Here is a 13,782-nt window from a genome sequence, read left to right as displayed (position 1 = left end):
AAATTGTCATTGGCAGAAAAACTCAAGGGTATACAGAAGGCTGTAGAGGTTGTCCTTGATGTCAGCTTCAAAGGCTAGTGACAAAACACGCATTCTTGATAGGGAGGAGCAGTCATGTGCTTCCTTTGCATTTATTTATTTATTTTTCATTCACATACCCGTTAAAGCCGGTCAATCTTTTCACGCTAAACTTTGGCGGGAGTAATTTAACTGGAGATGCTGCATCTCCGAGTTTAACACTATCTTGTTAGGATTTATTCTCACTACTGTGCATTTCTCCCCAACCTTTTATGGTCATTCTGAAGGCGGTTGATGGCTGTCTGTTACACGCACACCATCGACTATTTTACTAATCACTTACTAGCCACGGTAAACAGTTCTTCCTACGCAGCACAAACAGCTTTAGAAGGAGTTAAATGAAGTCTTTGCTTCAGGGGTTCACGTTGTGGCCACTGTCTATTATTCATGATTCTTCGGATGAGTTATACAGTTAGAACTCCTGTATTTTGCCGTGCTCAGTCTGTTGGGGGGGGGGGGGGGAGACGATCTAGGATTAGCCAGAAGAAACCTCAGAACTACACCAGGAGGAGCCGTTTCCCACAACCGGTTCGGTCACTTCCGGGCTCCGGAACCAGGCGGAACCTTTCCGCAGCGCCTCCGATAAACAAACGCCGCGGGGACACTTTAGGACAACGCACACCAGCCTCCGCGTGCCGTTTGCTTGGAGCAGCAGAGGCGGATGTGGACGTTCTGTCGACTTCTTCCTTCACCGTGAGCGGGATGGACGTGCTGGCCGAGGAGTTCGGGAGCCTGACCCCGGAGCAGCTGGCGGCGCCGATCCCGACGGTTGAGGTAAGCGCTGTGCGGGCAGGCGGCGGAAGAGGCTGGAGGCGACCGGGGAGGCGTTGCCGGGAGAGCCTTGGTTCTGACGGGGGCGGGCCCTAGGCTTCTGCGCATGCTCAGAGCTGCGCACGTGCGAGTCGACGCGGTCTGGAGCTCGCGTATTGGGGTAGCACGAACGGAATTCTCTGCAGCGTCCCGGGTTTAGAAGCTCAGCGGATGGCTCGCGGGTGAAGCATTTCTAGTGCTGAAGTGCACTGGCAAGAATTGGCCCGCCCTCCCGTTCTTCCGTGGGGAACCAATATCATGGCGTCCCGCAGCCGCTGCGGTGCTCCCAGTAAATGTGAATTCCACGCTGTCATCGTGTTCCTTTTAGCCCAGAGTTTCTTTGGACTGCAGACATTTTTTTTTTTTTTTTTTTTGGTTTTTCGAGACAGGGTTTCTCTGTGGATTTGGAGCCTGTCCTGGAACTAGGTCTTGTAGACCAGGCTGGCCTCGAACTCACAGAGATCCGCCTGCCTCTGCCTCCCTGGGATTAAAGGCGTGTGCCACCATCGCCCGGCGACTGCAGACATTTTTAACTGCCTGAATATTTCCCCCAAGTTTTGATCTTGTATTTTCTGACTGGCCCCTATAGCTTTTTTTTTTTATCAGATTCTCAAAAGTTAAAGAATAATTGCTTTGTAGTGCGGTTATGGGCATGATTAAATCCATCCTGAGATGTATGGAGGTACATACAGTGTTTCTGAACCTCGAAATCTTTGGCATGGGATGGGGGGGCGGGTTAGGATTGAAGATGGTCAGAGGAGAAATCCAGACAGAAGGTCAGGCTCTGCCTGGTTTCAACAAAACATGAGTTGTTTCAGAGAAGCTGAAATAAATCGTTATAGTGGGGTAAAATGAAAGGTCCTGATTTTGAAATGCGTTGTCAGAAGGTGTTAGGCTTTCTACCTAGGAATGATAAAGTACCTTCTAAGTGTTTAAACTGGGTATCCTGACTAGTAGTTGTACTGAATGATAAAACGTTCTTAGGGCCCAGAGAGGTGTCTTAAGGGTCGAGTGCTGCTGGCTGCTCTCCCAGAGCACCTGGGTTCCGTTTTCACACTTAAACAGGGAGTTAACACGTAAACAGGGTGTGGGGGCACACGACTTTAATCCCAACTTTTGGAGTGTGGAGGTAGGAGGCTCAGTGGCTCAGAGGGAGTTCCCGAAAGTCTCGTAGAGAAAACACCCAGTATTTGCCTCCGTGTTTGGCTTATTTCACAGTGCTTCATTACTCCTAATCAACAGGATCTGCTCACAGGCCTGTCTGTCGCCTGTAGTCCAGGCAGCTAAGGGTAGTTAAGAACATGGCCAATACAAATGGTAAACTTACTTAAAGCATTATGAGGGTATTTTGTTTTTTCTTGAAAAAATTTTTTATATGCTCCTCAAGTGTAGATCACAGTGTTGCGTTCCAGTGTTAATGTTCCTTGCAGTTGTCTTAACTGCTCGCATCCGTTGGCCCTCTGAACATCGTAGGTCAGCGAGTGGCTGTCGGGCTCACAGGCCACTACAGTGCTTTCTGATCTTGGTGTTTCCCGCCTCTGACTCAGCATTTGAGCCACTGTGCCCTTGCTCACAGGAGCCTGCTGTGGTCTCCTTCACTACCTCAAGGCTCTTCAGTGTCCTCACCCTCCTCGCCACATCTAACCGATAGCAAGACATACACCTCAGTGTTCTCAGCCCCACCAACTTCCTCAACCCGTGTGGGCCTGCTCACAGTGGCTCCTTCTGTTTGGAATGCCTCCCTCATACACCCGCCATGCCAGGCATTCCCCCTCCCCCCCCCCCCCCCCCCCCCGTTATAGTAGTTTACTCTTTTGCATACTCTTATCCCGACACCTACCCATTGTCGTTCCATTTGCTTACACGTCTCCCTGTCAGCTGAAGGTGTCTAAAGTCAGGAGGCTCGTCCACTTGTTTGCTTGTTTGTTTTAAGTTGGTAAGACACTGCCAGTAAGTACCCAAGATCAGCAAATTATCAATCAATAATTACTTGCCCCCGAGCTTGAATAACTTCTCTTACCATGCTATAATATGAAGGAAAAATATGCTAGAAATGATTAATTCAAATAAAAAGGGGCTCCTGTCTAGAGAGTTGTAGAGGAAATATAAGTTAGAAAGTTGGATAGTAAATAGCCAGCTAAAAGGAAATGACATTTTCATTTAATTCAGCATATTAAAATATTACTCTAATAAGTACTGTTCAGATAAATCTTCATTAGTTATGAAATTATAGTTTACTTTACAAAACTAAATGAGAATGTTTACTAAATCAGTATAAATAAGTGCTATGTCAATTTCTGAGTCTGCAGTGTCATTTTAGGCTTTTTTTTTTTTTTTTTTTTTACAAAGCCAGTAACTTTATTCATTCAGGAAAAATGTCAAGACCTGAGGAGCCCACTACAGAGAATTAAGACTGGAGAAAATAACTAACAGTATTAGAAACACAAGGGATTGAGGCAGATACCGTAGGATGGGGTCAGTGCCTTCCTGCGGAAGTCACGTGATGATACACAGATACCATAGGAAGGGGTCAGTGCCTTCCTGCAGAAATCACGTGATGGACACACAGATACTGTAGGAAGGAGTCAGTGCCTTCCTGCAGAAGTCTCACGATAGACACACCGATACTGTAGGAAGGGGTCAGTGCTTTCCTGTGGAAGTCACGTGATGGATACACAGAATTTATTCTACAATTGGGAATGAGAAAAAAAACAAGAAAGTAGATGCATACAAGAGACAAAGTCTCGCAGCAGGTAGAATAAGCAATGGTGGGAAAGAAGCTGGAGGAATAGCCCTGACCAGATTTGAGAGTCTTTGATATATCTTCTGTGTTCAGAAGTATCACCCTGACGTCTGTCCCTGAGTGTGTCTGTCCAAATTCCCCTTTGTTATGTGGGCACCAGTCATACTGAATTAGAGTTCACCTTCTGACACTTTCTGAACTGTCTACATTTTCCAGGGTCCTGTAGGCCAGGTTACATAAATGTCAGCATAGGAATTTAATTCAAGCTGTAATTGTTTGCTCTTTTTCTGTTTAATCAGATATAATATAACAATTTACACAAATATTGAGTGTTGGTTGCTTTGGTTTTGATACTTGCAAATACCCAAGCAGCTGTTACCCAATACATGCTCTAGGACATTTCCTTCACCCTAAAAGTTTCTCTTACAATCTTTTCAGCTCCCTTCCTCCCCACAAGGAAAACAAAACAAAAACCATTCTTGCTTTCTATTATCAGAGACTGGCTTGCCTGCTTTCTGGGGCTTCCCCACATCCTCATTTTTAGATGTTAAAAATTCTTGCTCTCTCTTTCTCTCTGTCTCTTTTTCTCTCCAGTTTTTGAGACACAGTCTCACTATGCATTCCTGGCTGCCATACAACTTAGTATGTAGACCAGGCTGGCCTCAAACTCACAAAGATCTGCCCATCTCTGCCTCCCAAATGCTAGGATTAAAGGGTATACCTGCACGAGGCTTTTGATCTCAGTTTGTGCAATTTTTTTTCATTGCTCCTTAGGTAATTTCATCGTCCCTTGGTCTTAATAACTGTTGCCTAATTTACACTGTTTGTAAGTTCCAGGCATCTGCTGCCCATTTGACATTCCTCTCTGAATGTCTGATTGGAATCTCAGACTAAGCCTGCACCCCCAAACCCTCAAACCCTGCTGCTCCTACATACGTCCCCAGCACCCCAAACCAGAAAACCTGCTGCTCCTACACATGTCCCCAGCACCCCAAACCAGAAAACCTGCTGCTCCTACACACGTCCCCAGCACCCCAAACCTGAAGACCTGCTGCTCCTACACACGTCCCCAGCACCCCAAACCTGAAGACCTGCTGCTCCTACACACGTCCCCAGCACCCCAAACCTGAAGACCTGCTGCTCCTACACACGTCCCCAGCACCCCAAACCTGAAGACCTGCTGCTCCTACACACGTCCCCAGCACCCCAAACCTGAAGGCCTGCTGCTCCTACACATGTCCCCAGTACTCACCTGTGCTGGCCCAGTACCTCTCGCTCCTCAGACCAGAAACCCTGCTGTTCATTTTAGCTTCACTTTTTCCCAGGGAGCCGTGTAGTCTCTTGTCAAATCTCACTGACTTTGCTCCAGATCTTGTTTCCGAGCTAACAATTTCTCATTTTCTGGTTGTCCTGTTATCAGCCTGGGCTCCTGCAGTCAGCCAGTTAGCGAAGTGACCTTCCTGCTGCCTGCCTTGCTCATCTGCACCCAGCATCCAGAATGATCTAGTTAAGAGGCACAGAACTATCATGTGACCCTTCCACTCAGAATTTTCTAGTGGCTCTCAGGTCCCTGAAGTTAAAGCCAATCTTTGCTTGCCACAAAGCCCCCGTGGTCCGGGGCCGGAGCTGAGAAGAGTGAAAAGAGGCTGCTATGTTACGTGGTGGTCCAGAGGGCCAGTCATACAGCTTAAGAGTGGAGGAGTCCTTCAGTGAAGGAGCAGACACCCGCATGAGCTGACCCTTGAGTCCTGGGTGGCTGGACTTGGAAAGAACTCTGGTTCTCTCACCAGACAGACTACAAGCCTCACTCAGGTGTGCTGTGAGAATAAATGTGAGAAGTGTTTGGGATCATGTCATCAAGAAGAGGTGGTAGTATATGTAGTATATGTGCCTTTGGTACATGGGGGCATGTTTGTATGCATATGCACATGTATAAACATGCTTACAGTAGCACTTACATGATAAAATTTCCCCCTTTCGCTTTTCTTCCAGTGTGCTGTGGTAAACTTAGTGCATCAAAATAATTGTGTTTTGTAGTTACTGCTGCAGAATTCTCATGGTCTTATTGTTTGGTCCACAGGAAAAATGGAGGCTGCTTCCAGCATTTTTAAAGGTAATTATTTGTTTGATTTTAATAATAATTAGTTATTTATTACAATAAGTCTCCAGATGGTCCTTTCAATTTTTTTTGTAGCTAAATGCATTTATTATTCTTATTATTCTTTCCCGTACTTGTATTTGGGAAACTTTGTTCCTGTGGCTAGAGTGCCGCATGTCACCTGTGAATTATTGCCGTCCTTCATCCTTCCTTTATTCTTCCGTGTTTAGGTGAAAGGCCTTGTGAAGCAGCATATAGACTCCTTTAACTACTTCATTAATGTCGAGGTAAGCACCAGGATTCAGACTGGATGGGAATTGAGGACCAGTTGGAAGTTGGAGTTCTGTCCCTAACCTTGACCTTCTGCTGCAGATAAAGAAGATAATGAAAGCCAATGAGAAGGTTACGAGCGACGCTGACCCCATGTGGTACTTGAAGTAAGAAACCAGCTCCTCTTACGTTTATTCTGATTGTTTTTGTTTAGTTTTGGAGCCTGTCCTGGAACTAGCTTCCATAGACCAGGCTGGTCTCGAACTCACGGAGATCCACCCGCCTCTGCCTCCCAAGTGCTGGGATTAAAGGTGTGTGCCCCACCGCCCGGTTCTGATTGTTTTCTAAATACTAGCGTGGCTGTACTTGCTGTCACATCTCTTGTACAGCTGTTATTTTACCCATTCAGTAAACTAATTGTCAACTGTTCACATTTAGCTTTTAATTGATTGTAAATAGAATTTTAATTGAAAAGTTACTAAAACTTTTAGTTCTTCTAAGCTGGCCTTTCTTTTGATGAGTTATAGATATAGAAAAATCATTGAGAAAAAGAAAAAGTTCTCAGTATTCTTTGCACAGCCTGTGTTACTTCCCTGTCTGTGATCAGACCCCAGTCCTCAGAACCAGGGAGTTAATTTATGGAGTGCCACCTGCTGAAGTATAGGCCTGACCTGGTGTTTTTCCATTCATCCTATTTCTTGTAGCAGAATCAGTCCCTGGCCCCGTGTTAGGCTGCCTTTCTGTTGTTAATCCCACCACACAAGAGTAAAGACCATGTCCCAAATTCTTTGGTCAAATTATGCAAGCTTTATTTTCTGTCATATGAGGCTCTCTTCCTAAAGTGGGGTTTGAGAAAACAGCATGGAACATAGGAGAAAGAGAAGAAAGTGGGGTTCATGTAACCCCCAAAACTGCAATACCAGGAGACTTTCAAGGGTTGGTGGATTTCCAGATGAATTTTGGTTACCTAGGTATTTAACTGAACATTTCAGAATTATTTCACAGAATTTATCAGGATGGAAGTTAGGGCATAGGGTGTAGAACATGTCAAATTCCAGAAAATGGGTCAAGACCTGGTCAGATCCAAGTTTTTAAAAAAGACAGGGGTAAACTTACTTTGGCCTGTAATAAGATGGCTTTTTACATAACACTGAGTCAGGATGTTCCAGATCCTCCACTATTTTTAGGTGTGAGTTTGTGTATAGCTGAGCGCAAGTGCCCTTGGAGGCCAGAGAGGACCTCAGATCCCCTGGGGCACCATTCCTGGGCTGGTGACCCTTGAATTGCCAAGGCACCTGTTCAAGGCTACGACTGTGTCTGTTAGTCTCCGGACTCTGATAGTCTTTGGTCTTGCCTGGTGGCTCTTGGCCATGACACCTGTGACACAGTAGTCTGACAGTGGAGGGGCACAAGTAAGAGTCCCCCACACCGGCTCTGAATAGGGCATACTGAAGGTCCTCTGCACAGATGAGGAGCAGGAACCAAGTCCAGCGTCTAGAGGAGAGAGATCGCATGCGCACAGAGTGCACACCTTTTCACAACCAACTTGGTCAAGCCTCTCAAAGGCCGTTGGCTGAAGGAGGTTCCCCAGCATGAGGAAATTTTGCAAAGGGTCCTTATGAGTATTACTCATGATTAGGTTAAGTTACACACTTTAAGCCATGTTTCTGCCATTTTTGCTGGCTCATGTCAGGGTACAATTGCCAACATCCTTTGTGGCTGGTGATTTTAACACTGTTTTCTTGGTTAATGTGGTGTCTGTCTTTCAGAATTCTCCATTGTAAGAATACTATCTTTTCTCTTTATAATAACTACCTATGGGGAGATTCTTTGGACAATGCAAATCTCAGTATTTTCACCACTAATTTTATTTAATTCTTTAAGAAAAATTTATTGTGCCCCGGATTGAACCCCAAACTTCATGTTTACAAGACCAGTATTCTACACTGAGCTACATACACAGCTCCTCACTACTGATTTGATGGTTCTTATCCATAATACTACTATGTGATAATTATAAGTCTCTCTTTCTCCCCATCCTTTTTCTTTCTGAGACACGGTTTCTCTGTGTAGCCCTGGCTTCCCTGGAACCCACTCCGTAGATCAGGCTGTCCTCAAATGCTGGGATTAAAGGCGTGCACCGCCACCGCCTGTCATTCCTTCAGTTTCTGATGTTCCCATGCCCTCGTTGTGCCTTTTGTATATTATATTTTTATCAGGCCAGTGTAACATGAGGTCCTGCTTCTTGGGGTTTCTATCCTGCCCGGTTCCCACAGTCATTAGGCCCCAAAGAATCGCACAGAGTCTACATTAGATATAAACTGATTGGCCCATTAGCTCAGGCTTCTTATTAACTCTTGTAGCTTATATTAACCCATTATTCTTATCTATGTTAGCTACATGGCTCAGTACCTTTTTCAGTGGGGCAGGTCACATCCTGCTTCTTTGGTGGTCTGGTCAGAACTGCGGGAAGAGCTTCCTTCTTCCCAGAATACTCCTGTTCTTATTGCCCCATCTCTACTTCCTGTCTGGTTTTCCCACCTAGCTACCGGCCAATCAGTGTTTATTTAAAACATGATTGACAGACTACAGACAATTCTCCGCCCCAAGTCCAGGATCATAGTTTTTAGTTTTTTCTGTTGTTTGTAAGCCAGCGTTATTATTCTCTTACTTAGATTATTCTGGCTTTGCCATAGGGAAATTCTTCAGCTTGATTCCATGTCCTTTCAAAATGGGCTCTTGTGACATTTCAACAACCACTTTACTTTCTGGAATCATAGGCTATATATGTTATAAATATATAACAAACTATATATTTGTTGTGTTTTTCTTTGTCCCCATCAGGGAACCAACCATTCCTTTAAGGTGCCTTTTCTTTTGTTAGAAGGTTGTACTTGTACATCTACATGTGACCACTGAGGCAGACAGCATTAGCAAATAGAGGTACATACACTAGCACGTTCATGCATGCATCTATGCTCCTATTCATTTAGTTTGCATTGGAGACTTGAGGCTGAGGCCCCTGATTCTTGGCTCACAGTACCCACCCATTCTTACAGTCTTCCCTTCCTTATCCTGACAGTGAGAAATGGGGCTCATAGATCTGTAATTAATTTTTAAAAATTTCAACCTCAGGTTATATACCAGGTAAGCTCATACTGACATGTCTGCAGGAATGTCCACTAACTAGAGGACAGTCGTACACCACACTTTCTGCCTTCAGCCTGACAGGATACAAGGAGACTGCTGTTTCCTAAGGATGCTGTTCTTTCTTTCCATTTCAGAGCAGTTATATTATTCCTTGGTAATTCAGTAAGATTTGTGCCTGATTCTGGGTTAATTTCAACTCTTGTCTTTTTGACTGCATCACAATGCTGTCCTTAGAGGAGTTAGACCTGTGCCGAACAGTACCTTCAAAAGCTGTTGCTTCCTTCCTGATTCTTTCCACCCAGTTTCCAGCTGCTTCTGGTAGTTAGAACATCACTACTTTCCCATTATCCTTTCTCCTTTTACACCAATGAGCATATATTTTTGTCTCTGAAGTCCTCCTTTTTGTTTAATTCAACAAAAACTTGAATGCTCACATAGCACAGGCAATGCCTTACACGTTGCTGTTTTCATTGGGTGTTATTTATGTAGAACCAGCTCTAATATTTTTCTATTAAAACATACTTTATCTTTTCCCTCCTTTTTATTTATTCTTTGTGTCTTCTTCACCATGCATCTCCATTCATTAATTTCCCCGTCCCTTCCTCTGTTCATCCTCTGCCCTTGCAACCTCCTTCACAAAATAAAATAAGTGAAAAAGAGAAGAAAAAAAAAACCTTGTCATGGAATCTGTAGTATGACACAGTGAGTCACACAGTAAACCCTTTTGTGCATATATCTTTACTTGAAAGTGTTGCCTGCGTTATCTTCTGAAGGTATACCTAGGAGAGCAGGAGGTGGCTGTGTGGATGGCGTGCTGACTTGGGTCTGTACCTAGGAGAGCAGGAGGTAGCTGTGTGGATGGCGTGCTGACTTGGGTCTATACCTAGGAGAGCAGAGAGGTGGCTGTGTGGATGGCATGCTGACTTGGGTCTATACCTAGGAGAGCAGGAGGTGGCTGTGTGGATGGCGTGCTGACTTGGGTCTGTACCTAGGAGAGCAGGAGGTAGCTGTGTGGATGGCGTGCTGACTTGGGTCTATACCTAGGAGAGCAGAGAGGTGGCTGTGTGGATGGCATGCTGACTTGGGTCTATACCTAGGAGAGCAGGAGGTGGCTGTGTGGATGGCGTGCTGACTTGGGTCTGTATCTAGGAGAGCAGGAAGTGGCTGTGTGGATGGCGTGCTGACTTGGGTCCTAGGCCCTCATGTGAAAGCTGGCTGCAGCAGTGTCTGCATCTTAACACAGCACTGGGTGTGTGAAGACAGGCTGTTCCGAGCCTGAATGTAGTTAACTCACCTGGCTAAAATAAGGTGGGGGACTGGAGAGAGCTCAGCAGTTAAGAGCACCGGTTGCTCTTGCAGAGGACCTGGGTTCAGTTTCCAGCACCCACCTTGTGGTTGAGAACCCTCTTTACCTCCAGTTCCCAGGGAGCCAGTGCCCTCTTCTGGCTTCTGCAGGTACCATGCATGCACATAGTGCATTTACATGCAGACAGAATACTCAGACACATAAAATAAAAGTAAATCTTTAAGAATACTCGAGGTGGAAGCAGTAGAAGCAGCAGCCCAGCATTAATGCCTTGTCTCCAGTGCGCCTGTGCACACACATGTACATATCCGTACACCACACACACGCACTCAGAGACATACTTCCATAGCATTTCCCCTCATTTGCAAAGTTACAGGAACTATCACACCGCACACACGCACTCACAAACATACTTTGACAGCATTTTCCCTCGTTTGCAAAGTTATAGGAACTATCACTTCCAGAATAAGTCAGCAATCACTTCTGTTTGTCCTCAGCAAGGGGTGCTTTTCAAAGACTCAGGGATCACTTGTGTATGTTCTTAAAGACATAATTGATGAAAGAAATTTGCCTTTCAGATATCTTAATATCTACGTTGGCCTTCCCGATGTTGAAGAAAGTTTCAATGTAACGAGACCAGTGTCCCCTCATGAGGTAATTGTGCATCTTGCCTTACTTGAGCTTTGATGGAGGAAGGTCATTGGTTAAAAAATAAAGAAACTGCTTGGCCCTCATAGGTTAGAACATGGTGGGTAGAGTAAACAGAACAGAATGCTGGGAGGAAGAGGAAGTGAGTTCAGACTCGATAGCTCTCCTCTCTGGGGCAGACGCCATGAAGCTCCGACCCAGGATGGACGTAGGCTAGAATCTTCCTGGTAAGCGCACCTCAAGGTGCTACACACATGAATAGAAATGGGCCAGGCAGTGTTTAAAAGAATAGTTTGTGTTGTTATTTCGGGGCATAAGCTAGCCAGGCGATCAGGAGCTGGGGTGGCAGGAACACAGCCCGCAGCTCCCACTACAGAACTTGTTTGTTTTGACCTAGAGTCTGCTCTGCTCTTACTGTATACTCTTAAGATTTTTGTTTTAATTAAAGCTGGGTCCTCTGGAAGAGCAGCTGGTGCTCCTAATCCCTGAGCCATTCCTTTATCCCCACATAAGCAATGTTTATTGGCCAGGAATAGGAAACTTAAAATTTTAAAATCTGAGCCACTGTTGGAAAAGTTTAAAGAAATTTAAACTTGACTTTCAGTGGAAGCAACAGATGAAATTTAACACAAAGAGTTGTGTGGGTAATGTTCAGAGAAATTCTATCTTGAAGCTGTAAACCGCCATATTACGTATTACTATACTGCGGTGTAGTAATGTGAAGGCACTGGAGAATTGGCATGTGCTTTCATGTGGCTCAGCTGTTATCACGTCAAGTTAACACACATCCCAACGTTTTCCCAAATCCCCCTGATGATTTAAAAGCTGGTAGCATGGTATGATGAGTCTTTGTGTATAGCTCTCTCTTGGGAAGGTGTTTTATGGTATAGTTTTTATACTTTTCTTACCTCTGTGATAGTTCACAATTTTGAACCATGTAACCTACTTCATTGATTAGTCTCTATGGATGGATTTCAAGGAGCAGTCTGATTGTTGTAACCATGTGGAAACAAACGTAATGTATCATTTGCACCAGGTTGACGAGAAGAAAATCACTCTTTGGTTAATGTTCCGTCTCTGGACTGGCAGGACCAGGGATGTTGTACCAATATGTAGGCCAGTACACGATGTCATCCCCTTCTTGGGGAAAGTTCAGTTTGGCGTGGGCTGTGCTCCTAGGGGGAGCTCTGGAGAGCAGAGGGGCAGTAACTGTGGTTTGTTGCAGTGCCGTTTGAGGGACATGACGTACTCTGCCCCCATCACAGTGGACATTGAGTATACCCGAGGCAGCCAGAGGATAATCCGCAACGCCTTACCCATTGGAAGGTGAGAAGAGAAGTTGCTGTTGGAGCCACTGCCTGGAGCTCGGCCCCATCACGTGATCTTGAGCAAATTAATAAGTCTGCTTTGCCTGACTCCCTCAGGAGTGTTCCAGAAGCAGTAGCTATCTCATGGAATTCCTTTGTGGATCCTTAGAGTAAGGGCCAGGTAGAGCTGTGGCTCTTATTAATTGTAGAACGTTTTGTAAGGCTGGGGAAATGCTTTCCTTTTCTTCTCCCGACACCAGCAGTGGGCGCTCAGTGGGTCAGTTAGGTGACGCCTGCAGTGGGCGCTCAGTAGGTCAGTTAGGATTTCATTGGATTCTCCTGCACTGCCCTTCTTGCTGCATCCCATGTGTAGTTACCCTAGACATTTGTGTGTCACAGTAGTTAGGGAAGAGGTTACTGTCTCCCAGAAATTTGAAAATAATGGATAGCACCAACTAGGATTTTTGGAATGTGCTTTTCCTAATTAGGGACATATGTTGAGGCTTTTGTAGAAATAGTTACAAATTTAAAATGGTTTTGGTTCGAGGCCAGCCTGGTCTACAAGAGCTAGTTCCAGGACGGGCACCAAAGCTACAGAGAAACCCTGTCTCGAAAAACCAAAATAAATAAATAAATAAATAAAATGGTTTTGGTTTTCTTATAGACCAGGCTGGCCTCGAACTCACAGAGATTCACCTGCCTCTGCCTTCTGAGTGCTGGGATTAAAGGTGTGCACCACCACCACCTGGTTTTGGTTTTCTTGAGGTAAACCTTGTATACCTAGATTTTTTTTAATGTTTTGGAGAGTGTAGCTCATTTACATCTATTGCACACACACATACAGAGACACACACACAGTTTACATGTGTAGAAGTAGATATTTGCATATATTTCTGTGCGTGTTCTGGACTTGAAATCTTTCCAACTTTATGTTTTTAATTTTTCTGCTTTGCATCACGTTGGATTAATGGGAGCTCTTTTTTTCCTACGTGCTCTGAAAGGCATGCATATCATTTCTGGCTATGCTACTTTAGAAATAAACTGCAAAACTTAACAGAGTTTAATTTGAGTATAATTCTTTACTATTCTTTTAAGAAGAGTAACGTCTTAGGAAACTTTGACATGGGTCAGATCCTTGACTTTTGTTATATCAAGTTTCTCTTGTCTTGCTTTTTAACCCATAAATTGAAAATCATCGTTGTTTTATAAAGTTAACATTTAGTTACATTTCTGTGCATTTGTTTTTCTTTTTTTAATTTACTATTATTTTACATGTTTTGTCTACATGTATGTATGTGTGCTACATGTGTGATTTGTTCTGAAGGAGGGCAGAAGGCAGCAGGTCCCTTAGAGATGGTTGTTAGCCTACGCT

The 13,782-nt window shown here is 44.6% G+C and overlaps 1 protein-coding gene across 2 annotated transcripts in view; it reads left to right on the top strand.

Moving 5' to 3' along the window:
* The first annotated feature begins 687 nt into the window (after window positions 1-687).
* Polr3b (RNA polymerase III subunit B) overlaps window positions 688-13,782 on the top strand; it is a 97,903-nt gene continuing 84,808 nt past the window's right edge. The window contains exons 1-6 of one of the 2 annotated variants that reach the window (XM_057758215.1): window positions 688-852; window positions 5,712-5,744; window positions 5,960-6,016; window positions 6,102-6,166; window positions 11,034-11,109; window positions 12,329-12,429. In XM_057758215.1, coding sequence (XP_057614198.1) covers window positions 781-852; window positions 5,712-5,744; window positions 5,960-6,016; window positions 6,102-6,166; window positions 11,034-11,109; window positions 12,329-12,429 — 404 coding nt within the window. In that variant the 5' untranslated portion in view covers window positions 688-780. The remainder of the gene's footprint in view (window positions 853-5,711; window positions 5,745-5,959; window positions 6,017-6,101; window positions 6,167-11,033; window positions 11,110-12,328; window positions 12,430-13,782) is intronic. The other variant, XM_057758216.1, reaches the window with a different exon arrangement.

The sequence above is a fragment of the Chionomys nivalis genome, chromosome 25 (genome assembly GCF_950005125.1).
Source record: "Chionomys nivalis chromosome 25, mChiNiv1.1, whole genome shotgun sequence".
Classification (NCBI taxonomy): Eukaryota; Metazoa; Chordata; class Mammalia; order Rodentia; family Cricetidae; genus Chionomys; species Chionomys nivalis.
The sequence above is the reverse complement of the archived record's forward strand: the minus strand, read 5'-3'. Positions and strand labels throughout refer to the sequence as shown.